This window comes from Rhinatrema bivittatum, chromosome 2, assembly GCF_901001135.1.
Source record: "Rhinatrema bivittatum chromosome 2, aRhiBiv1.1, whole genome shotgun sequence".
In the NCBI taxonomy this organism is placed as follows: Eukaryota; Metazoa; Chordata; class Amphibia; order Gymnophiona; family Rhinatrematidae; genus Rhinatrema; species Rhinatrema bivittatum.
The window spans coordinates 124,502,005-124,527,313 of record NC_042616.1 but is presented as its reverse complement, the minus strand read 5'-3'; the positions used below and the strand labels follow the sequence as shown (position 1 = coordinate 124,527,313).

Genomic DNA, 25,309 nt, shown 5'->3' with positions numbered 1-25,309 from the left:
TTTGCTGCCTCCTCTTTATATGCGTCCTCTAGACCTGATGGATCCACAGTGTTTTATCCCACGCCCCTTTGAAGTCCTTCACAGTTTTGGACTTCACCACTTCCTCCGGAAGGGCATTCCAGGCATCCACCACTCTCTCCGTGAAGAAATACTTCCTGACATTGGTTGTTAGTCTTCCTCCTTGGAGCCTCAGCTCGTGACCTCTGGTTCTGCTGATTTTTTTCTGACGGAAAAGGTTTGTGTTGTCTTTGGATCGTTAAAGTTTTTCAAGTATCTGAAAGTCTGAATCATATCACCCCTGCTCCCTCTTTCCTCCAGGGTGTACATATTTAGATTCTTCAATCTCTCCTCGTATGACATCTGATGAAGACCCTCCACCTTTCTGGTCGCCCTTCTCTGTACCGCATCAATCTTGTCTCTGTCTCTTTGTAGATATGGTCTCCAGAACTGAACACAGTACTCTAGGTGAGGCCTCACCAAGGACCTGTACAAGGGGATAATCACTTCCCTTTTCTTACTCAATATTCCTCTCTCTATGCAGCCCAGCATTCTTCTGGCTTTTGCTATCGCCTTGTCGCATTGTTTCGCAGACTTCATATCATTAGACACTATAACCCCAAGGTCTCTCTCCTGCTCCATACTCATCAGGTTCCCCCCCCCCCCCCCCCCGCATCGAATACAGTTCATTCGGATTTCCACTCCCCATATGCATGACTTTGCACTTCTTGGCATTGAATCTCAGCTGCCATATCTTCGACCACTCTTCCAGTTTCCTTAAATCCCGTCTCATTCTCTCCACTCCTTCCGGCATGTCCACTCTGTTGCAGATCTTAGTGTCGTCCGCAAAATGACAAATCTTACCTTCTATCCCATCCGCAATGTCGCTCACAAAGATATTGAACAGGACCGGTCCCAACACTGATCCTTGCGGTACACCACTTAAAACTGCTCTTTCTTCAGAGAAAGTTCCATTTACCATCACACATTGTCTTCTGTCTGTCAACCAGTTTGCAATCCAGGTCACCAACTCGGCACTCACTCCTAAGCTTCTCGTTTTATTCACCAGTCTCCTATGCGAAACTGTATCAAAAGCTTTGGTGAAATCTAAGTAGATGACATCGAGCGCTCTTCCTCGATCCAATTCCTTGGTTACCCAGTCAAAAAAGTCAATCAGATTTGTCTCACAGGATCTTCCCCTGGTGAATCCATGCTGCCTCAGGTCCAGTAATTCTCCGGACTGTAGATAGTTCACTATTCTTTCTTTCAGCAGCGACTCCATTACTTTTCCCACCACCGAAGTGAGGCTAACCGGTCTGTAGTTACCAGCCTCTTCTCTGTTCCCACTCTTGTGAAGCGGGACCACCACCGCTCTTCTCCAATCACTCGGCACCACTCCCGTTTCTAGGGATCTATTGAACAGGTCACACAGTGGACCAGCCAGCACATCTCTGAGCTCCCTCAGTATCCTTGGATGAATCCCATCAGGTCCCATGGCTTTGTCCACTTTCAGATTCTTTAGCTCTTCCCATACATTTTCTACTGTAAAAGGGTTTTCGTCTATTCCACTTCCTTCCAGTTTCTTGTGTGTAGAGATGGTCCTTCTCCAGGGTCTTCTTTAGTGAACACAGAACTGAAGTATCATTTATATATCTGCCATTTCTTCGTCTCTCTCCACGCATTGATCATTTCCACCTTTCAATTTCACTATACCGCTTTGAACTTTTCTCTTTTCACTGATGTATCTGAAAAAATGTTTTGTTACCATTCTTTATCTCCTTGGCAATCCTCTCTTCTGCTCGACTTTTTCCGACTTGATTAATTTCTTCGTTTCCCTCAGTTGAATCAAATATTGTTCTTTGTGCTCCTCCCTTTGGGATCTTTATATTTCTTGAATGCTGTTCTTTTAGCCTTAATTTTGTCAGCCACCTCCTTTGAGAACCAGATAGGTTTCATTTTTCTTTTGCTTTTCTTTACACTTCTAACATATAGAGCTATTACCTTGGTAATTGCTCCTTTTAGATTGGTCCACTGCTGATCCACATCTCTCTCGTTCTCCCAGCCTTTTAGTTCTTCCTCTAGGTATTTCCCCATTTCTTCAAAGTCCGTGTTTTTGAACTGTAAAACTTGGGTCTTTGTGCTTCTTTTCCATATTCTTTTAGTGATATTAAACCATACCGTTTGATGATCACTGGTGCTGAGGTGGGCGCCCACCTGGACATCAGAGACATTATCTCCATTAGTGAGCACTAAGTCGAGTATAGTTCCTTCTCTAGTGGGTTCAATTACCATTTGTTTGAACAAAGTTACTTGCATGGCATCCACTATCGCTCTACTATTTTTAGATTCTGCAGATGGGATTTTCCAGTTACATCTGACATATTAAAGTCACCAACGATCACCACTTCTCCCTTCTTTCCTATCTTAAGGATGTCTTCAACCAGGTCTCTGTCCAGCTCTTCCTTTTGGTTTGGATGCCTGTAAACCACTCCAATATAAATGGATGCTCTGTCATCTTTTTTTAGGTCAACCCATAGTGCTTCTTCATTGCCCCAACTTCCTTGCAGCTCAGATGCTTGGATATTGTTTCTGACATAAAGAGCCACACCACCCCCTTTTCTATCCACTCTGTCCTTCCTTAACAAGTTGTAGCCTGGTATTGCTGTATCCCAATCATGAGGTTCTGTGAACCATGTTTCTGTGATAGCAACAATGTCCAAATTTGCCTCTGTCATTAGGGCCTGCAGATCTGGGATTTTATTTCCCAAACTATGAGCATTTGTGGTCATAGCTTTCCAGGTTCTCTCTTTAAGGTTATTGCTTTTCCTAGACTCCTTTTGAGAGTTTAGTTGAGATCTGTTTTTCACTTCTCTCTTTCCTTTTGCAGTTTTGCCATTGATGACAGAGTCATCCATCTCAATTAGCTTTATCCTTTGGTTATGGATCTTGAAATTTTGCATGCAATGTTTTTTTGGTTTTTTTTTCTGGTAACACTTCAATGTTTTTCTCTAGAAGTTCTCTAGAACTTCTTCAGTTATTAATATAGGGAAGGCTTTTTGTTGTTGTTGCACTTGATACTGTGTGTGTCTCCTTGTCACAGGTCTAATTCTACCAGAACCCTCTGTAATCCTGGTTTTTAATGAATTCCTTAATGACCTGTTTGAGTGGGGGGGGGTATACTTGTTGGCTGCCCATCTGTCAAGAATGGGTGACTGTGGGACACATGTGTTATCCTACCTGAGCCTACTGTATTTCTTTTTATTGACTCCTGGTTATTCTGTGGTATTGGGGAATTATTTTCTGAGTAATGCAATGTGGGTGTAATACTTTTAATTGAAGCTAATTGAGCTTTAACCTCAGTCAGCTCCTTTTTCAAAGAAGAGAGTTGTGCACAGATTGGGCAAGCTCTAAGTTTCCAGATGCTTTCCCTCAGAATAAAGGCTCTACAGCAGTTTCATTGGATAGTCCTCATTTTGGTAAATTTTTTATTGGTATTTCCTTTGCTGTTAACAATCTACTAATTTATCTTGTTGCTAATGTTAAGTTAGACAGTCTATATTAGAAAACAAACCCCAGGGGTGGGTGGGAGGGAATCAAACAGTTTAACCTGTGACAAGCTGGGTAGAGCAGGACACTTTCTGGAACTTTAATAGCCCTTTAGCTATTAAATGATCCCTCAGCACTTATGTGCCAATATTAAACAGATTATTATAGAATAGCAATACAATAAGAAAAATGCAGGAATACTGAATCTTTAAACAAACAATTAGCAAGGAACCAAAATAACTAATATGCAATACCAGACCTAGAGAAAGGTATAAACAGAGCAGTTCTACTACAACAATGTCCTTATAGCTTTCAAAGATTGCTTATCCAGCAAGGCAATCCTAATCCAAACGGACAATCAAGTAACAATGTGGTATATCAACAAGCAGAGTGGAACCGGCTCCTACCTACTGTGTCAGGAGGTAGCGCAAATCTGGGCTCTAGCTCTATGTCATTCCATGCTACTGAGAGCAACTTACCTGGCTGGCGTGGACAATGTACTAGCGGACAAACTCAGTCACAAATTTAAACCCTATGCGTGGTCCCTGAATCCTGCGGTGGCAGAACGCATATCCAACGATAGATCTCTTTGCATCGATCCACAATCACAAAGTGGACAACTTCTGCTTCCTACGTCGCAGTCCCAGGACTCCACCTAGGGATGCATTCGCTCTCTCTTGGACAACAGGCCTCCTGTATGCCAATCCCCCGCTTCCACTCGTATGCAAGACTCTCGTGAAGCTACATCGAGACAAGGGTCTTATGATTCTCATAGCATCATACTGGCCATGACAGGTGTGGTTTTCCATCCTCCGCAACCTCTCCATCTGCCCGCAAATTCGCCTGGGCACAGATCCATCACTGATCTTTCAGAACGCCGGCCACCTGTGACATCCGAATCTCCAGGCTCTGGCGCTGACTGCTTGGATGGTGAAAGGCTGATTTTGCAGCCTCTGAACCTCTCAGACTCTGTATCCCAGGACTTAGTAGCTTCACAAAAGCTTTCCACTAGAAGATCTTATCGTTCTAAATGGAAACAGTTTTCGTTGTGGTGCACATCAAAGAAGTTAGATCCCTTTACCTGCCCCACAAGGAAGTTTCCAGACTACCTCTGGCACTTCTCGGAGTCGGGTCTCCAAACTTCCTCCATTAGATTACATGTCAGTGAGGTGGCCGCCTTCCATAAGGATATAAGGGATGTCTCTATTTTGACGCAATCCTTAGTAGTGTGCTTTATGAAGGGTTTGCTTCACCTCAAGCCCCCTCTCCGTCCCCCAGCCCCTGCTTGGGACCTTAATGTGGTGTTAGCGCGGCTCATGAAACCGCCATTTGAGCCTCTGCACTCCTGCGAGTTACGGCAACTCACTTGAAAGGTGCTCTTCCTTCTTGCTTTGACATCTGCTCGCAGGATCAGTGAGCTACAGGCGCTGGTTACTTACCTCCCTTACACAAAATATCTTCATGATCGGGTGATCCTTCGCACTCATCCTAAATTTCTACCGAAAGTAGTCTTTGAGTTCCATTTAAATCAATCCATAGTTTTGCCTACTTTCTTTCCCAAACCCCACTCACATCCAGGTGAGCGGACTCTGCATTCCTTGGACTGCAAGCATGCGCTACCTTTTATTTGGAATACACTGCAGGCCATAGGAAGTCCACCCAGTTATTTGTCTCTTTGATAAAATTAAACTGGGAATCCCGGTGGAAAGCAGACCCTGTCCTCCTGGCTGCCGGACTGTATTTCCTTCTGCTACCAGCAAGCAGGCCTTCTGCTCCAGGGACGAGTTAAAGCGTACTCCATTAGAGCAATGGCAACGTCGGTTGCACATCTTCGGTCTGTACCTCTTGCTGACATCTGCAGGGCTGCTACATGGAGTTCTCTCCATACCTTTGCAACTCATTATTGCCTGGACAAGGCTGGCACCCAAGACTCTATCTTTGGCCAATCTGTTCTACGCAATTTATTCTCAGCTTAATACCCAACTTCCTTCCAACGGCCCGCTGGGAATTTCAGGCTGCCCTCTTCCAAAGTCACCCGTGTTGTGCCTGTTGCACGTCTTTGGGTGCTTTTGGTACATTGCTCGGGCATCCTCAGCTCGCTATTCACCCATATGTAAGGACTACCATCCTGCTTGTCCTATGAGAAAGCAGAGTTGCTTACCTGTAACAGGTGTTCTCACAGGATAGCAGGATGTTAGTCCTCACAGAACTACCTGCCACCCCGAGGAGTTGGGTATGCTTGTGATTTGTTATTTTATTTTTCGCACGTACTTTTTACTATACACGAGACTGAAGGTGGACCCCTGCTGGATGCAGGGTTGGTACCATGCTGGGCATGCTCAGTAATGCCAGTCAAAGTTCTAGAAACTTTGACAAAAGTGTTCCTTGATTGGGCTCCATCCTGATGATGTCACCCATATGTGAGGACTAACATCCTGCTGTCCTGTGAGAACACCTGTTACAGGTAAGAAACTCTGCTATTTTAACCTAAGTAGAATGTTCAGTTCCTGCATTACATTGTCAAATCAATCAAAACTGCTGATGAAGGTATTTCATACACTTTCTATAATCTTCTGCAGCTATTTTATTTACTTTGAGACTGTCTCAATAGTAGTGCTCTCAAGCCAAACCTGTCCTGTACTGAGTTCAACTGAAAAACTTACCAGTGATGAGAAATTTTCTAATGTTAACTAAATAAATTATCTTCATTTCACTTAGGACTATGTTAAAATTATAAATATTTGCCTATTTTTACAAGGTGTTAAAGGTGATGAGCCTTCTCTTATTTCTTCTGTTTGTTAGAAGGATTAGGGTTCTGTGATTATTCCACATATGCTTTTCCAATTTGGTCTTGCATTTCTGATGCAGGAAGCAGCAAAATGGGAAACTGATCAGTATGGACGACCAATCCGGGATCTTAAACTAGCACAAGTAGTAAGTTTATTTATTTCATCTATATTATGATTTCATGTTATCTATTTGTGGTTAATAACAATATTCTACTGCATTTATGAAAAATGTAAAGTTATAAAATTTTCAGGAATTCTGCCATCTTCCATATCCAGATTGTTTCTATCAAAAATGTCAAACAACAAGCTAAACATTTTAATCATCCAGTAGTTTTTTTAAGTCCTAATGTAATCACAACATTTTGTATGTTAGATGCTGGGCTTACCAGGATCAAGACCTGAGCAGAGGTATTTAGCCACTGAGGAGCAACAAAGGGTATGTTGATTTTTTTCCCAGTTTTAAAATTTGAATGAAGTTTTTGATTACTGAAATTACTCCTTGATCTTGATGTACATTTTTATAACCATGCAGTTTGAATCTATCTTGACTCATCATCATCCTTGATGGTTCATATGTACAAGAATAGCACTGTATTAGTTAAAATTTATGTCAGTATGTCAGTAATAAAGTTCTTATGCCCAGACTCCTTGGTCCCTTCATTGTCACATGTCAGAGAAAGAACCAGTCCCCTTTCAGAAAGCTGTCTTATAGAATTCCGAAAGGGGATTTGTCTTTTCACTGAAGTGTCTGTGAAAGGACCAATCAGCTGTCAGAAAGGGAACAGCTCTGTCAGTGGAGGTAATGTCTTCTCCATTAGGGGTTCCCAGGTAGGGAGAGGGGTTTTAGGGGATTGAGGAGTTAATTTTCTAAGGTAAAAAGGAGGGGGGCTGCAAGGAGAGCTGACCCCAGACCTGCTGGTCGACTTCGTTTTGTAAGCAAGACCTGCTGCTGACTTCATTTAAGGTGAGCCAGAGAAAAAAAGGGGTGGGGGTTTTGGGGAGGATCCCCAGTCTGGGAACCTGACTGCCTGGCCCACTGGATCATACTTCAATTTTATGAGAAGGAGTGGTGATTCGGTAAGCTGGAGAGGTTGGGGAACCTGGGTTTGTGTTTTTTCTTTTTAGTGTGGGCTGGCATACAAATAGACCATGAATCAAAAGAAGTGTGCTTTTTCAGTTTAGCATGCTTTTTTTTTTTTTTTTTTACTCTCGGTCTAGTTCATGTCAGTTTACAGCATCCCGCAGTAACTCAGATTTTAGCACGGGTTTTGTTACATTGGACCCTAGTGAGAATTAAAGTACAGTAGCAATTTCCCTTTTAGAATGGGATTTGACCATATTAGTCCAGTCCTCTTGCTTCTGTTATATGATAAATGCGCCCTAAGAACATCTAGTCCTAAAGTTATCTGGCTATGTCAGCCAAATAATGCTGAAAATTAGCATTTATCCAGATAACTAAGGGCCTGATTTACTAAAGCTTTTCTTCTATTCTATATCTATAATAAAAAGCTTAGTTAATGAGGCCATTAGCTAAATTATCATCCTTGCTCCGGATTTATCCAGCTAAACTTGTAGCCGGATAAAAAGTTAGCTGGCTAAGTCTGGGGTGGTCAGACTGGCGGGATTTTAGATCGCAGTTTGTCTGGTTAAGTCTGCAATCAGTATTAACCTCTATATGTCCTACCATTGACAATAATACATCATTGTAATGACCAGGATCTTTAGATTTTCCAACCAAATAATGAATTTTTGAAAATTCACTTTCCTTATTAAGGTTTTGTGGTGTATAGAAACAGAATGTAAAAAAAGGAAAGAAAGCACAACAGTGTGAATACAAACATATCAGAGATATAGTAGAGAAGTGTAGTTCTAATATAAACATTTGAAAGTAAGGAATAAGCTTCTCTAATTGTCCCAATTGCACATTTCCAAATTGTTCTTGCATTTCTAAAGCAGAAAGCAGCACAATGGCCAACTGATCAGTACGGACGTCCTATCCAGGATTATGAACAACTACAGATGGTATGTTTATTGACTGCATTTAAATCACAATTTCATATTAGTTATGGTGAAGGCATAAAAATAAATTACTGCATATATGGAAAAATATAAAGTTATAAAACCTAAGTTTAAGGAACACTGCCAACCTAATTAGCTCCACCAAATTATTTAATACTGAGGTAAACATTTTAATCATCTAACAGTTATTGTTAAATAATGAGTCCCTAATGTAGATGGTACTTTTTATATTTTAGATGCAAGGAATACCAGAACAAGAACCTATGCAAACGGGTCCAGTCATTGGACCACAACGAAAGGTATGTTGAGTATTTCCATTTATAATATATGAATGAAGAAACATTCTGGCTATCTGGTATCATTCCTTGATCATGCATATAAATCTTTATAAATAGCCTGACTCTATTTTCGAACTCATAACCAAATCTAATAGTCTTTATACTAGCTGGGTACATTTCCAACTTGCTCATTCTAGTGACAGTAGACCTAGTGATGTCTTCCAGAGTGGAGAATTACATATGTTTGGATCTCATGATCCTTCCCAGGAGATTTACGCAGCCCTGCCAGGGAGCTAATTAGCTTATACCTGGTTGATACTGATTCTCTAGTTTCTTCTTTCAATGAGGCTTCTGCTACAACTGTTGCACCGGAGGTGGACTCTTGGGCCGAGGTGAGGTTGAAGCTACCCGAAGGAGGGATCTTACGGGTCAACACCATCGGCAGGCGGAGTGGGCTGAAGGACGGAGGCCGACTGGTGCTTCACCAATACCAGCCCTCGTTCCCCGCAGGTTGAGCCTTTGGGTACAGGAGCTGGCTGGACTTAGGTAGGCCTCCGTATGTCATCGTCAATGAAGGGACCGAAGAGTCAGCCCAGAGGCAGCAGCAGTGAGATGAAGAGGTCTGTACTGAATGAGGCGGAGTCCCGGAGACCCGGGCGCCAATGGAAACAAAGTCAGACAGGGGCACCCGAGCAAGAACAGGCCGAAGCCTGAATAGGCCAACTCCAGGATGTAGACTAAAGAGGCGTCATAGAGCAAGCTGGAGTCAGGGCCGGCGGCAATCAGGAATTAGTGGCAAGACAAGGCTGAGGTCTAGACGAGGAGAGAATCAAAGGCGTAGTCAGGCAAACCCCAATATTTAAAAAGGGCTCCAGGGGTGATCCGGGAAACTACAGACCGGTTAGCCTGACTTCAGTGCCAGGAAAAATAGTGGAAAGTGTTCTAAACATCAAAATCACAGAACATATAGAAAGACATGGTTTAATGGAACAAACTCAGCATGGCTTTACCCAGGGCAAGTCTTGCCTCACAAATCTGCTTCACCTTTTTTGAAGGAGTTAATAAACATGTGGATAAAGGTGAACCGGTAGATATAGTATACTTGGATTTTCAGAAGGCATTTGACAAAGTTCCTCATGAGAGGCTTCTAGGAAAAGTAAAAAGTCATGGGATAGGTGGCAATGTCCTTTCGTGGATTGCAAACTGGCTAAAAGACAGGAAACAGAGAGTAGGATTAAATGGACAATTTTCTCAGTGGAAGGGAGTGGACAGTGGAGTGCCTCAGGGATCTGTATTGGGACCCTTACTTTTCAATATATTTATAAATGATCTGGAAAGAAATACGATGAGTGAGATAATCAAATTTGCAGATGACACAAAATTGTTCAGAGTAGTTAAATCACAAGCGGATTGTGATAAATTGCAGGAAGACCTTGTGAGACTGGAAAATTGGGCATCCATATGGCAATTGAAATTTAATGTGGATAAGTGCAAGGTGATGCATATAGGGAAAAATAACCCATGCTATAATTACACAATGTTGGGTTCCGTATTAGGAGCTACTACCCAAGAAAGAGATCTAAGTGTCATAGTGGATAACACATTGAAATCGTCGGTCCAGTGTGCTGCGGCAGTCAAAAAAGCAAACAGAATGTTGGGAATTATTAGAAAGGGAATGGTGAATAAAACAGAAAATGTCATAATGCCTCTGTATCGCTCCATGGTGAGACCGCACCTTGAATACTGTGTACAATTCTGGTCGCCGCATCTCAAAAAAGATATAATTGCGATGGAGAAGGTAGAGAGAAGGGCTACCAAAATGATAAGAGGAATGGAACAGCTCCCCTACGAGGAAAGACTAAAGAGGTTAGGACTTTTCAGCTTGGAGAAGAGACGACTGAGGGGGGATATGATAGAGGTGTTTAAAATCATGAGAGGTCTAGAACGGGTAGATGTGAATCGGTTATTTACTCTTTCGGATAGTAGAAAGACTAGGGGGCATTCCATGAAGTTAGCATGGGGCACATTTAAAACTAATCGGAGAAAGTTCTTGTTTACTCAACGCACAATTAAACTCTGGAATTTGTTGCCAGAGGATGTGGTTAATGCAGTTAGTGTAGCTGTGTTTAAAAAAGGATTGGATAAGTTCTTGGAGGAGAAGTCCATTACCTGCTATTAAGTTCACTTAAGGAATGGCCACTGCCATTAGCAATGGTAGCATGGAATGGACTTAGTTTTTGGGTACTTGCCAGGTTCTTGTGGCCCGGATTGGCCACTGTTGGAAACGGGATGCTGGGCTTGATGGACCCTTGGTCTCACCCAGTATGGCATTTTCTTATGTTCTTATGTTCTTAAAGCAGATGTCCAGGCTTGGAGAGGTCAGTAGCGTAGTCAGGCAATGCAGAGGTCTGGGCTTGGAGAGAGTCAGTAGTGTAGTCTGGCAAAGCAAAGGTCCGGGCGTGGAGAGAGTCAAGAGCGTAGTCGGGCAATGCAGAGGTCCGGATTTGGAGAGGGTCAACAGCGTGGTCAGGCAATGCAGAGGTCCGGGCTTGGAGAGAGTTAACAGCATGGTCAGGCAATGCAGAGGTTGTATCCGAGAAAGCAATCCGAGGAATGGTTAGGAATGCAGGAATGAAGGAGAACAGGAACAGGACTTGTGAGGATCAGGAACCAGGAACACATGAGAATCACCAGGAGGCAACAAGTACACGACCAGCATGGAGACCTGTTGCAAAGGCGATCATAGGGAACCGACACCAGCCTTAAGTACCGGAGCTCAGGAGACGTCATCATCCGGGACCGTGGCCAGGTTTCTGCCACGTGTCCTTCATAAGGATCAGTGATGTGCACCCGCCTAGGGAGGGGTGTGATGCTGGACGGTGGCATCTCTCTGCGGGCCACTCAGAGAGGCCCGACGTGGAGCACAGGAATCCGTAGCTGAAACTGAGGCACCGGGGTTGGCCCGAGGACAGATCCAGCAGCCCACCGCCACCAGGGATGAGGAACCAGGCACTGGATTCATCTGAGAGAGGTGAGGGGGCCGGGCCGCGGGTCTGCCTTGGCCGGCACGCGTAAAAGTACCCCCCCTTATGCCCCCTACTTGGAGGTCTGGGTTTGCCCGGATGGGCCTGATGAAATTGAAGAAGGAGGTTTTTATCCAGGAATTTACGAGCTGGTTCCCACAAATTCTCCAGGAAAGGAGGTATTCCCGCCAGCGGCCCCTACGGCGAGCATCAAGGAAGGCCAAGATAGGACTACTGGCTTCAGAAGAGATACGTGGAACGTATTATGGATTCCCAATGTAGGTGGTAACCGAAGCTGGTATGTAACTGGTCCAACACGACGAATGATTGGAAAAGTTCCAATGTACCTTGGTGCAAATCTATGGGAAGGTATCTTAAGCCGAATATACTGAGTGCACAACCAGACTTTCTGGCCAGGAAGGAACTCAGGAGCTGAGCGGCGACGGATGTCCGCAGACTTCTTGGCCCGGGATGCAGCTTGGCGTAAGCGAAGATTTGTCTGATTCCAGATTGCCTTGAGAGCATCAGCAGTAGCTTGCGTAGCCGGAGAGGGCACCGATAACGCTATGGGCAGTGGTGGTCGTGGTTGCTTCCCATAAACGATGGAAAAGGGCGACGTACCTGTGGCAGCAGCAATATTGGAGTTGTGAGAGAACTCCGCCCAAGGAAGGAATTCAAACCAGTTGTCTTGACGGTCATTCGCTCAGCTTGTCCATTGGCTTGTGGATGGTATGCTGTTGCAAAACTGATGTTAATGCCAAATTTATTGCAAAGAGTGCGCCAGTATCGGGCAACAAATTGTGGACCCCTGTCGGAGGCAATCTCTTTGGGCAGGCCGTGTAGCCAGAATATATGGAGAAAAAACAGGTGTGCCAGTTCAGGAGCAGATGGTAGGCATGGTAGTGGAACAAAATGGGCCAATTTAGAGAATCTATCTATGGTAACCCATATGACCATATGACCCTTGGATGGTGGTAAGTCCACGATGAAATTCATGGAGAGATGTGTCCACGGTTCTTCGGGAGCTGGAAGTGGCTGGAGCAAACCCCATGGTCGACCGACCGTGGGTTTCTGTTGAGTGCAGATATTGCAGGAATCAATGTACGCTTTAGCGTCAGAGACCATAGTGGGCCACCAGAAGAACCGCTGGAGCAATGCTAGAGTTTTCCCTTGCCCTGGGTGACCGGCAAACTTAGAGTTATGTGCCCAACGGAGGACCCTTTCACGGAGTCAACGGGGCACATCAGCCTTCCCAGTCGAAACTGGGTGAGTTGCAGACAAACAAATACAAGCTAGGTCAATAATGTGACCGGGTTCTTCAGGAGTATCTTCTGGTTCAAAGGAACGTGACAGGGCGTCTTCCCAAAGATTTTTTCCAGCTGGACAATAGCGAAATTCGAAGTTGAACCTAGAAAAAACAAGGCCCATCGAGCTTGATGGGCGTTAAGGTGCTGGGCACGGTTCAGGTGTTCCAGATTCTTGTGCTCTGTGAAAATGGTGAATTTATGTTGAGCACCCTCTAGCCATGGGCACCACTCTTCTAGGGCTAATTTGATAGCAAGCAATTCGCGATCTCCAATGCTGTAATTTTGTTCCACAGAAGAGAATTTGCGTGAGTAGAATGAGCATGAAATTAAGGATCCAGAGGTAAAATGCTGACTCAAGACTGCCCCAGCTCCGATAGCAGAGGAGTCTACCTTGACCAGGAAGGGGCGGTTTGGGTCTGGATGGTGGAGATAAGATCCAGCTAAGAAGGCCTCTTTGAGGTGTCGAAAGGCTGTGATGGCCTCCAGGGTCCAGTTCTGGGTATCTTGGCCCTTACAGGTCAATGCGGTAAGAGGAGTCGCCAGGGTTGAATAGTGAGGAATGAAATGGCGGTAATTATTCGTGAATCCTAGAAATCGTTGTAGAGCTTTAAGACCCACAGGCTGAGGCTAATCTTGGATTCCTTTGAGCTTTTCAGGGTCCATAGAGAATCCTTGTTTTGAAATTATATACCCAAGAAAGGGCAAATTGGATTTTTCAAACATTTATCCAATTTCGCGAACAGATGGTTTTCATGGAGACATTGAAGAACCATACGGACATCGGTGCAGTGTGTAGCCAGATCCTTAGAGAAGACAAGGATGTCATCAAGGTATGCCACAACCTTAATATATAATAGATCTCTGAAGATTTCATTAATCATTTGTTGAAGGACTGCGGAGCATTATAGAGGCTGAAGGGCATCACCAGATGGTGTTGAAAGCTATTTCCAGATATCATCGGGGCAAATACGCGCCAAGTTGTAAGCCCCTCGTAAATCCAATTTGGTGAAGATAGAGGCTCTGTGTAGTCGATCAAATAACTCCAAGATTAAGGGCAATGGGTATTTGTCTTTTCGGGTGATGGCATTTAAGCTGTGGCAATCGATACACGGCCTTAGGGATCTGTCTTTCTTCGTGATGAAGAAGAATCCTGCACTGGCAGATGATGTCGAGGGATGAATGAACCCTTTAGCAAGGTTCTTTTGGATATACTCCGTCATAGCCTTGGTCTCAGGAAGGGACAGAGGATAAGTACGCCCTCAGGGAGGCGTGGTCTCAGGAAGAAGTTAAATGGGGCAGTCAAACCTCCGAAGAGGTGGTAGGAGGTCCGCTTTTTGCTTTGAAAAAACATCTTCAGCATCTACATAGGGAGCTGGTATGCCTGAGGAGGTGGTCGCCAAAGGAATCACAGCAGGTGGCACCACTCTTTGTAAACAAGTCTGATGGCAGGTGGAACCCCATTTAACTAGCTGGAGTGACCCCCAATCGAATTGGGGGGAGTGACGTTGGAGCCAAGTAGCCCTAAGACTACTGGGTGGATAGATTTCTCTAACACCAATAGTTCGATTTCTTCGGTATGGAGGGCACCAGTAAGGAATTGAACTGGCTCAGTGGTCAGGGAAATTTGACCAGGTAATGGTTCTCCGTAAATCTAAGCAATGCACAAGGAGGTCTCCAAAGGACGAGTATTTATACCCAGAAGTTGAACTAGATCCATGAGGCTGTGTTTAAAAAAGGATTGGATAAGTTCTTGGAGGAGAAGTCCATTACCTGCTATTAAGTTCACTTAGAGAAGAGCCACTGCCAATAGCAATGGTTACATGGAATAGACTTAGTTTTTGGGTACTTGCCAGGTTCTTATGGCCTCGATTGGCCACTGTTGGAAACAGGATGCTGGGCTTGATGGACCCTTGGTCTGATCTAGTATGGCATTTTCTTATGTTCTTATGATAAAATTCCCTCCAGCTCCGGAGTCCACCAGAGCAAGAACTGGAAAGGACCGAGAGTCCCAGGTCAAAGTAACTGGTAAGGTCAATTGAAGGGCCAGTGACACTGCGCCCAAGTTCAGGACCCCAACTTAACTTAGGCCGGGTAGTTTCCCGGACGGACTGGGCAGGCTTGTAGGTGATGGCTATTACGATTCGGCTCATGGGCCTGCCGTGAGCAGCCTCTCACCATTCTGCTGCTTGCTTCCCTGCCATCTGCCTGCCTGCTCTGTGCAAACAGAAGGCCGCCCATGTTGTCTCCGGCATGGCGTGCCTTGCCGCCATGCATCCATGCGACCGGGAGCTGCCATTGACACTGCCGTTGTCAGCGGCAGGGAGCCGTCGCCAATGTCCTGCTTCCATCCTTGCGGCCAGGGGGCCACCGACGCCATCTCCTCGCAGCTGGAGCTACCCTCCATCTCCCTTCCTGTGGCAGGGGGGTCTCCTTCAACGTTAGGCCGGGCTTCACAGCCTGGTGCTGCTCCTGCTCTGGCCTGCGGCAGGGACATTGCTCTCCAGGGTCCTGCCTCCTACCTCTTTAGGCGTGACGCCGCACCTCTCTGCTGAATTTAAAGGGCCAGTCCCCCTGGCTCCTCCTTATCATGTCATCGACCCATTTTCTCTTCAGTCCTACAAAAGGGCCCTGTCTTCAGTTCTTCATTCACTTTCGCAAGGAGTCAGTCATGGAGTCGGACTGCTCCTGGATCCTCCGATCCAGCTCTTCAGTCCAGGAGTTCCAGATGTCCAGCTCCACTTCTTCAAGGCACTCTGTTCTTCATGGGAATTCCTTTGTCTTTCTTTATGGTTCCTGATCCTTCGTCTCATCTTTGTTCCATGTTTGGTCTCTTGCCGGATCCTAAGTCCTTGTCTCAGATGTCTTCGTCATCTAACTCTCCTGATATCCTCACCTTCAGATCCTCCTGATGTCCTGCCTTCCGATGTCCTGTCTTTCCTGAAGTCCGTCATCCTGTTGTTCTGCCTCTCGGAGCCTCCTCGATGCCCTTGACTGGGTGACCTGGGGGGTCCAAATGTCCAGATGTCTCAGATGCCTTGTTCTTCAGTTCACTCGACATCTCCTGGATGCTGTTGATTGAGTGTCTTGGGGGGCTATAGTCCAGCTGTCCTGATGTGCCTGACGTCTTCGTGTCAAGTTGTCTTCGTCTACAGAATCCTTTGACGTCTCAGTCTTCAGTCTTCAGTCCTATCACTGTCAAGTGTTCAGACCCTTTTCGGCTCCTTCGTCAAGGAAGCCTTCTGAGTCTTTGGCGCCCTCATCAGGGTAGCCTCCCTCTCGGATGTCATGGTTCCGGAGCTAGCTTCTAGTGGGCCGTCCTCGTTTATCTTCGGCTGACCTTCTGAATCGTCTTCCGCATTGGGAGGGAAGCCATCACTTCCCTTGGTTGATTACGCCGATCACACTTGGTCCCTGAAGCCTCAGTTTAGGATGGGTGCTGCTACGAGTCATGGCAAGATACCTTCACACTGAGTTTTAACTCTTCTGTCTTCTTTTCACTCAGCAAGTGTCTTTATTTATTTATTTATTTAGATTCTTTTATATACCGAAGTTTAGCAGGCTGCCTTCACTCCGGTTTACAAAGTAACAACATAATACATACAACACATTCATAACGAACAAGTTGAGACTTGTATAGTCAACTGGTAAACAGGTAACAATCTGGCGTAAGTCAAGTGTGTGAACATAGGTATGGATGAGTATGACTTACCAATAGTGAATTCGGTAGGCAAGCATGGGTAGATAGGCATTTAGATACATAATTTAAGTATAAACGTGCTTGGGTGTTTGAAAGAGGCTCATATAAGTGGGGGAAACAGTAGAGGGAAGGGAAAGAAGAAAAAGTAAATCTGAGCAGGTGGGATTGGATTAATCAACTTCGTCAGGGAAAGATTGTCTAAATAACCAAGTTTTCAGTTCTTTTTTGAAGGATTTAGAGTCTCTGATCGAGCTTAGATAGGCAGGTAAAGAGTTCCATGCTTTTGGACCAGCGATTGAAAAGGCTCTATTTCTTTATCAATGTCCTTGATGTTCTTCTCTTCAGCCTTGCCTCATCGTTATCCAGTATCGTCTGACCTTGTCTTCAAGTCCTCGTCTAATCCTTGTCTTCAAGTATCATCTGATCGTCTTCAGTCTTCAAATCTCGTCTTGTTCCAGTTCCATCGTCTGCCCTACTGCAGGTCCGAAAGAGCTATCAAGTGGCCATAGGGCTATCCCAGAGACCAGTATTGCGTTGTTGGGTCTCTACTGATGCGTCAGGTTCAGTGGAGGTGCTAGTCCCTGGTCTTCTGCCAGGTGAGGCCTATGCTGGGATACACCACACCTGCCTCAGCGCTTCCATGGAGCTCCTCTCTGCGGTCGCGTCGTGGTCCAAGGGCACACCACTCTCACTGAAAGCAGGATCGCTCCCCAGCACTCCCGCAACAATGGCCAGGTGTTACGCCCATCGGTCGCAGATGGGTGAGACCTCTCATGCTCACCTCTTTTTTCCCTGTACTGTCAATCATTGGAAGAATGGCCGTCTCCGCCAGCCAATGCTGACCTCCCCGGCGTCCCTGGGATGGTGTGGGCGTTGCCGACCGCCATCTTGGATCCGGAATCACCTAAGGCACGTGCGCGCGTACAAGGGCCTCCTTTGTACACTTCATGGCGGTAACCTCGGGGGCGTCCCCTCCGGATGACGTCAACTCGATGCTGTACTTAAACCAACCGGCCCTCTGCTACCATGAGTTAGCAAGGAGTTTCCTTGCTAACTCATAGTAGGGGGGGTACTCCATGAAGTTAGCATGGGGCACATTTAAAACTAATCGGAGAAAAGTTCTTTTTTACTCAACACACAATTAAACTCTGGAATTTGTTGCCAGAGGATGTGGTTAGTGCAGTTAGTATAGCTGTGTTAAAAAAAGGATTGGATAAGTTCTTGAAGGAGAAGTTCATTACCTGCTATTAAGTTCACTTAAAGAATAGCCACTGCCATTAGCAATGGTAACGAGGAATAGACTTAATTTTTGGGTACTTGCCAGGTTCTTATGGCCTGGATTGGCCACTGTTGGAAACAGGATGCTGGGCTTGATGGACCCTTGGTCTGACCCAGTATGGCATGTTCTTATGTTCTTATGTTCCTCGTTGCTGAATCCACTCTACTTTGGACCTTCAGTTCCGGACTTCCCTCTGGGTTTTGGACGCTCTGGGTACCCGCTCCTCGGGGGCCCTTCCGTGTTCCTGGCTATCCGCTCCTCGGAGGGCCTTTTACCTTGGAACTCTATTTTGGAACTTCCACTTGTGAGTACCTACTACTGACTTCAATGATTCGAGCTTGGCTGAAGCTTTCCCGCGGTGTATCCTGTGCCTCGGGCCACTACTGCTCCTTCTTCAGCGAAACCATTCCAGTATACCCTGAGCTGCAGGGTATTGTCGCTTCAGCTACAAGATCCACTTCCAGGTTCATGCTCCTCAGTCTTGTCATCTACTGTACAGACTCCTTGGCATACCCCGCTCCGCAGGCCACTACCGGATCTACACTTCTGAGACTACCTCTACCCCTGCATGGACTTCATGGTATACCCCACTCTGCAGGCCACTACCGGATCATCTCAGCTGTGGTATCACCCTGGTATACCTCTCTGCTCAGAACTGTACTTATTTACAGCTCCTGCTCTGCGGGCTCTGCCTTTTCCTTCCTACAAAATAAAGTCCCTAAAATATAGCTGTGTCCTACGCTGCTGAGACCCCACCTATAGACGGTGAGGCCCACAGGGCTCCTCCCTGTGGGCAGAGACATCTCTCATCTCGTCCCAGGGTTCACATCTATACAAGAACATAACAGATTGCTAACTCCATGGTCCCTGCTCAGGCCTCAGCTATTCAGGCCATCCCTGGCCTGGCCCAATGTCTGGCCAAGCAACAAAAGACTCTAGAGACTTTGGTTAATGCCTTCAATCAGCTCAGCTCTCGGCTGAATTCTACATCGATGCCTGACAAGGCCACTTCCTCTCCTCACGTGTTGCCTACATGTCTCTGTGCCCCTGCCAGCTTCCACTCATTTTACAGGTGATCCCCTGTTATGTAGGATCTTTCTGAATCAGTGCTGTATGCACTTTTCACTACAACCTATCTACTTTCCAGACGTAGTGTCCATAGCTACGTACATACTGTCTCTTTTAGACGGAAAATCCCTGGCCTGGGCTTCACCTCTCTGGGAGTGTAATGATCCAATTCTCAACGATTTGATGGCTTCTTTGCCCTCTTTCATTCTGTTTTTGACGACCCTGCTCGCAAGATTGTCACTGGATCTGTACTCCTGCATCTACAACAAGATACTAAACCTTTGACTGATTATGTTATGGAGTTCAAGACATTGTCCTTGTAGCTATGTTGGGACCTGGGTTGCCTGCAGACTATTTTCCTGGAAGGTCTTAACTTTCATATCAAAGACGAATTAATAGCACATGAACTCCCTGATACTCTGGACTCTCTCATAGACCTTGCAGGGCAAATTGACTGTCGTCTTTGTGAGCGGTCACAAGAGGTAGTGTCCAAAAGACCACTGCCAGGGGTTCCATGCTCTCAACCAGTACCTGTTACTCAGACCACTCCCGCACCCAGTATCGAGGAGGAAGAACCCATGCAACTAGGCCGCAGCCACTTATCAGCTAAGGAGAGGCGTCACCGCAAGAGATTAGGTCTCTGTATGTACTGCGGACAACCTGGCCATGCTGTACCCTCCTGTCCTATCTGTCCGGGAAACTTGCAGACCTAGGGTCTAACTTCCCCATCTCTTCCACTGATACTTCCAGTCTCTATTATCTCGGAAACTCTCGAGTTCCACACATTAGCACTAGTGGACTTTGGTGCCGGTGGGAACTTCATACTCCGACAACTTGTAGAGCACCTACAAATCCCCACTGTTCGGACACCTACACCACTATTGTTATTATCTATACATGGCGAGCCATTACCTGGTGAAGTCTCTTATTCTACTCAACCTATTCGTGTCCGCACGGGATTCCTTCACTCAGAGACCATCTCTTTTCTAGTCCTGGTAAAGCAATACATCCGGTGGTACTCGGACTACCATGGTTACAGATGCACTCACCCCAATTCGATTGGAGTACCCTTGAACAGTCTCAATGGGGAACTGCCTGCCATGGAAAATGCTTGGAAGAAGTAACTCCTATGCCTTGCCTGATCACTACCCCTTCTCTTCCGGGACTACTTCAACAGTACTCTTCTTCCAGGATGTATTCTCTAAGAAGGCGGCAGACACTCTACCACCTCACCGGTCTTTTGACTGCGCCATTAACTTGGTACCTAATTCGAGCCTCCCAGAGTAAGGGTGTACCCACTTTCTCTGTCTGAGACCAAGACCATGTCGGCCTATATTCAAAAATATTTGGCGAAGGGTTTCATACGGCCTTCCAAGTCTCCTGCCGGAGCTGGATTCTTTTTTGTGGGTAAGAAGGATGGATCCCTTCACCCATGTATAGGCTACCACAGATTAAATGAGATCAACATGAAGGACTGCTACCCATTGCCATTGATCTCTGAACTTTTTGATAGGCTCCAAGGAGCCAAAATATTTACAAAACTGGACCTCAGAGGGGCATATAACTTGGTCCAAATACGCCAGGGCGATGAATGGAAGACGGCGTTTACCCGCGATGACCATTTTGAATATTTAAACATGCCCTTTACTCATAACCTTTGCAACGCCCCGGCCATATTTCAAAACATGATGAATGAAATCTTCAGGGACATGTTGTACAGTTGTGTAGTAGTATATCTAGACAACATACTGATTTTTTCTCAAAACCTTCAGAGCCATCAGTTGGACATCGCTAATGTTCTACAGTAACTACGAGATAACCATCTCTATGCCAAATTAAAGAAATGCTCATTTCATCAAGAGTCCGTTCCTTTTCTAGGCTACATAGTATCCAGCCAGGGGTTCCAGATGGACCTGCAAAAAACCAAGAGCATTTTGCACTGGCCACAACCTACTGATCTTAAGACTCTGCAAAGCTTCCTCGGATTCACTAATTTCTACAGATCATTCATTCATCACTATTCTACCTTGACCGTGCCTCTTACAGCCATGACGCGAAAGGGAGCCAACCCCTCTCAGTGGTCTTCAGAAGCCATAAATGCCTTCCAGGAACTCAAATAGGAGTTTCTTCAAGAGCCATGCCTTCGCCACCCAAACCTTCGATGACCTTTCATCATCGAGGTGGGTACTTCAGACGACGGAGTTGGTGCTGACCTTAGTCAACATAGTGACACCCATACTTTACATCCCTGCTCCTTTTTCTCTCGGCAGTTCTCCCCTGCCGAGCGAAACTACAGGATAGGAGACAAGGAGTTACTAGCAATCAAATTGGTATTTGAGGAATGTCGCCCATGGCTCGAGGGTACTCAACATCAGATAACGGTTTACACCGACCACAAAAACCTAGAATACTATGTCATGCACAGCTTTTGAACCATAGAAAAGCCCACTGGTCCTTATTTTTTAACCGATTTGATTTCCTCTTGAAGTATTGCCCAGCGGACAAGAACACACTTGCGGACGCTCTCTCACGTTCCTTTTCTATGGAGGATATCCCTGATACTCTGCGTCATATCATTGACCCTATTAGGGTACTGCTCTCAGTTACTCACACGGTTCCAACCGGGAAGACAGTGGCCCGGATGCTCAGAAAGAAGATCCTCAGATGGGCCCATGACTCTCTACTTGCGGGTCATCCTGGATAATCCAGAACATTGACTACCCTGCAAAGATATTACTGGTGGCCCTCTATGAAAGAAGATGTACGGGCCTATGTGGAATAATGTCCTACCTGCGCAACACAGAAGCCACCGGCCAGTCATCCCTGGGGACTTCTCCAGCCTCTACCTGCTCCTAGCGAACCATGGACACACATCGCCACGGACTTTATAGTTGATTTACCCATGTCCAATGGCAACAACACCATCTGGGTCACTGTAGACCGTTTTTCTAAAATGGCTCATTTTGTGGCATTACCCGGATTACCTTCAGCTCCAGAATGAGCGAAGTTGTTTATCCGTCACATATTCCGTCTGCATGGCATGCCTAAGCTCATCCTCTCTGACAGAGGAGTTCAATTTACTACTCTCTTAGAATCCACAATGCCTTCCACATCGCCCGAGAGGGCTTCTTGGGCATCCTATTCTCCCGGTGGCACTCTTGGAGATGATGATCAATTCGGCCAGTCAGATCGATGAGATCCTCCAGAGAGGAGGGGAGCTCCCGAGCTGCCAATTCATCCTCCAGCTGCGGGAAGAGTCCGTCCACAAAGACAGCATGCAGGCAGTCTTCCTGCCAGGAGAATTCTGTGGCTAAGGTCTGAAATTCAATCATATAATTGAATAGACTTCTTTGGCCTTGTCGGAGGTGTAGCAAATTAGTGCTTGCCAGGGCATGCTGCCCAGGATCATCAAAGGTCCATCAAAACACGGCCACGAATCGTGACAGTTCCTGTAGGAGTGAATCTGATCTCTCCCATAAGTGTGAAGCCCAAACCAACACCGTCCCTTCCAGACGAGACAAGATAAAGTTGACTTTCGTAAGTTCATCTTGAAAGATGGAGGGCTGCAGAGCGAACTGCTTGTAGAATTGGCTGATGAACCCTCTGCAGAGCTTGGAGTCACCGTTGAAACTAGGTGGAGCTGGGAGAGCCAGCAAGGCCCTAGGAATGGAAGGAGATGGCTGTTGGTGAGAGGAAGCCAGCACTGAGACTGAGTTACCAGACCAGGGTATCAAGTTGGGTGTGCAGATGCTCAAGGGAAGAGGCCAGTGCCTCAAGAAACTGCTGCTGTTCTTGTACCTTTGAAGCCAGGCCAGGAATAGCCAAGAGGGCACGTAGCTCCGCCAAGTCCATGGTCTTTGCAACCTGTTGCATGGATCCTTGGGCCGTGGTAGGGTTGATGATACCCGTAGGAGGGATCCTACAGGTCCCCACCATCAGCAGGCGGAGTGGGCTGAAAGATGGAGGCTGACTGCACTTCACTAATACCAGCTCTCGTTCCCCGTGGGTTGAAACCTTTGGGTAACGGGGCCAGCTGGATTTAGGTGGGCCTCTGTATATCGTCATTGATGAAGGGACCAAAGGGTCAGCCCAGAGGCAGCAGGAGTAAGATGAAGAAGTCTGTACTGAATGAGGCAGAGTCCTGGAGACCCGGGCTCCAATGAAAACAAAATCAGACAGGGGGTGCCCAAGCAAGAACAGGCCGAAGCCTGAATAGGCCAAGACCAGGACATAGACTGAAGAGGCTTCGAAGAGCAAGCTGGAGTCAGGGCCAGCGGCAATCAGGAATTAGTGGCAAGACAAGGCTGAGGTCTGGACAAGGAGAGAATCAAAGGCGTAATCAGGCAAAGCAGAGGTCCAGGCTTGCAAAGAGTCAGTAGCAAAGTCAGGCAATGCAGAGGTCCGGACTTGGAGAGAGTCAGTAGCGTAGTCAGGTAATGCAGAGGTCTGGGCTTGGAGAGAATCAGTAGCATAGTCAGGCAATGCAGAGGTCCAGGCTTAGAGGGAGTCAATAGCGTAGTTAGGCAATGCAGACGTCCAGACTTGGAGAGAGTCAGTAGCATAGTCTAGCAAAGGAGAGGTCCAGGCTTGGAGAGAGTCAAGAGCATGGTCAGGCAGTGCAGAGGTCCGGGTTTGGAGAGAGTCAATGGCGTGGTCAGGCAATGCAGAGGTCGTGTCCGAGAAAGCAATTCGAGGAATGGTTAGGAATCAGGAACGTAGGAACGAAGGAGAACAGGAACAGGACTTGCGAGGTTCAAGAACCAGGAACACATGAGAATCACCAGGAGGCAACGAGTTCATGACCAGCGTGGAGACCTGTTGCAAAGGCGATCATAGGGAGCCGAGCCCGGCCTTAAGTACCGGAACTCAGAAGACGTCATCATCTGGGGCTGCAGCCAGTTTCCCACCACAGGCCCTTCATAAGGATCAGTGATGTGTGCGCGCCTAGGGAGGGGCGCGGCGTTGGATGGCAGCGTCTCTCCACAGGCTACGCGGAGAGGCCCATCGTGGAGCACAGGAATCCGTTGCTGAAACTGAGGCACCAGGGGTGGCCCGAGGACAGAGCCGGCGGCCCACCGCCGCCAGGGATGAGGAACCAGGCACTGGATTCATCTGAGGTAGGTGAGGGGGCTGGGCCACAGGTCTGCTGCGGCTGGCACATGTAAAACAGCTGCTCCTCTCACACTCTGTACCTCTGGCTAGGCACAGCAGAACTCTAAAATTGCTTACTGCCAACTCCATTAGATTTTTCTAGGGACTGCCCAGTTAAACCCTAAACCCAGCTACTAAGGATCTTCTGGGCCATGCCATTTACCAGTTGATACATAAAACTTACAGTTTAGTATTTGGTGCATGTACACTCCACTGTTTGGAAACATTGAGGTCAATATTTAAAAGGGATGAGGAATAGCCTAGTGGTTAGAGCAGTGAGCTATGAACCAGGAGACCAGGGTTTGAGTCCTGCTGTCACTTCTTGTGACCTTGGGCAAGCCACTTTACCCTCCATATTGTCAGGTAAAGAGAAATACCTACAGTACCTGAATGTAAACTGATGTGATAACTCAGATCAAATGTCAGAATATAAAATAAAAAGCCATTTAGATGAATAACTAAAAGGTTATCTGTCTAAATAGCAAAATGACAATATTCATTTTTATATGCAGCTACATTCTAGCCGCATAATTTGTCATGCCAGATAGATACATCTGGCTAACTTAACTAGCCACTCCACGGCTGAATATCGTCCCCATTATGTATAGTTCTAAGGTAGCAGGCTGGCTAAAAGCAGCTAATAGAAAGGAACTGTGGAATAAGTACCTAAGTCCAGGCAGTAGAAACAGATGCACAAAAAGTCCAAGGAAAGCCAGAAAATCAGGGTTCCGAAAGAAGTCCAAGGCTCCCTGGCAACATAGAAGCTGACAAAGTAGAAGAAAGATGTGAGATATGTTCAGGAATCAAAACTGTCAAACAAGCAGAGTCCCAGGAAAAAGGTTGAGAGTGCTGTAGCAGTAGAATTGGTCTCACAAAGTAACTGGCTTAAAGTATTGTGACCGATCAGTACTGGCCCTCTGCTGGATTAATGAAGTTTCCTTTTAGTCATGCTCTGTAACATTAGCAAAGCAGGATAATTGCTGACATTGGGGCCACCAGTTTCAGCCTGGGTAGCCCTGAAAATAGTATAGATGATGGATTTAATTCAGTCTGTGATTGTTTCATTGTTTCTAAGGTGAGATATCTTGTCCTTAGGTGCATAATAAATATAGGAGAAGATGGTAATTCAAATTTTTGAGTTGATTTATTGTAGGA

General features: G+C 46.2%; 1 protein-coding gene across 1 annotated transcript in view; it reads left to right on the top strand.

Moving 5' to 3' along the window:
* The window catches only part of LOC115083229, a 509,967-nt gene that overhangs the window by 175,546 nt on the left and 309,112 nt on the right, over positions 1–25,309 (top strand). The window contains exons 5-8 of the mRNA XM_029587038.1: positions 6,412–6,477; positions 6,706–6,768; positions 8,289–8,354; positions 8,588–8,650. Of these exons, the coding sequence (XP_029442898.1) occupies positions 6,412–6,477; positions 6,706–6,768; positions 8,289–8,354; positions 8,588–8,650 (258 nt within the window). The remainder of the gene's footprint in view (positions 1–6,411; positions 6,478–6,705; positions 6,769–8,288; positions 8,355–8,587; positions 8,651–25,309) is intronic.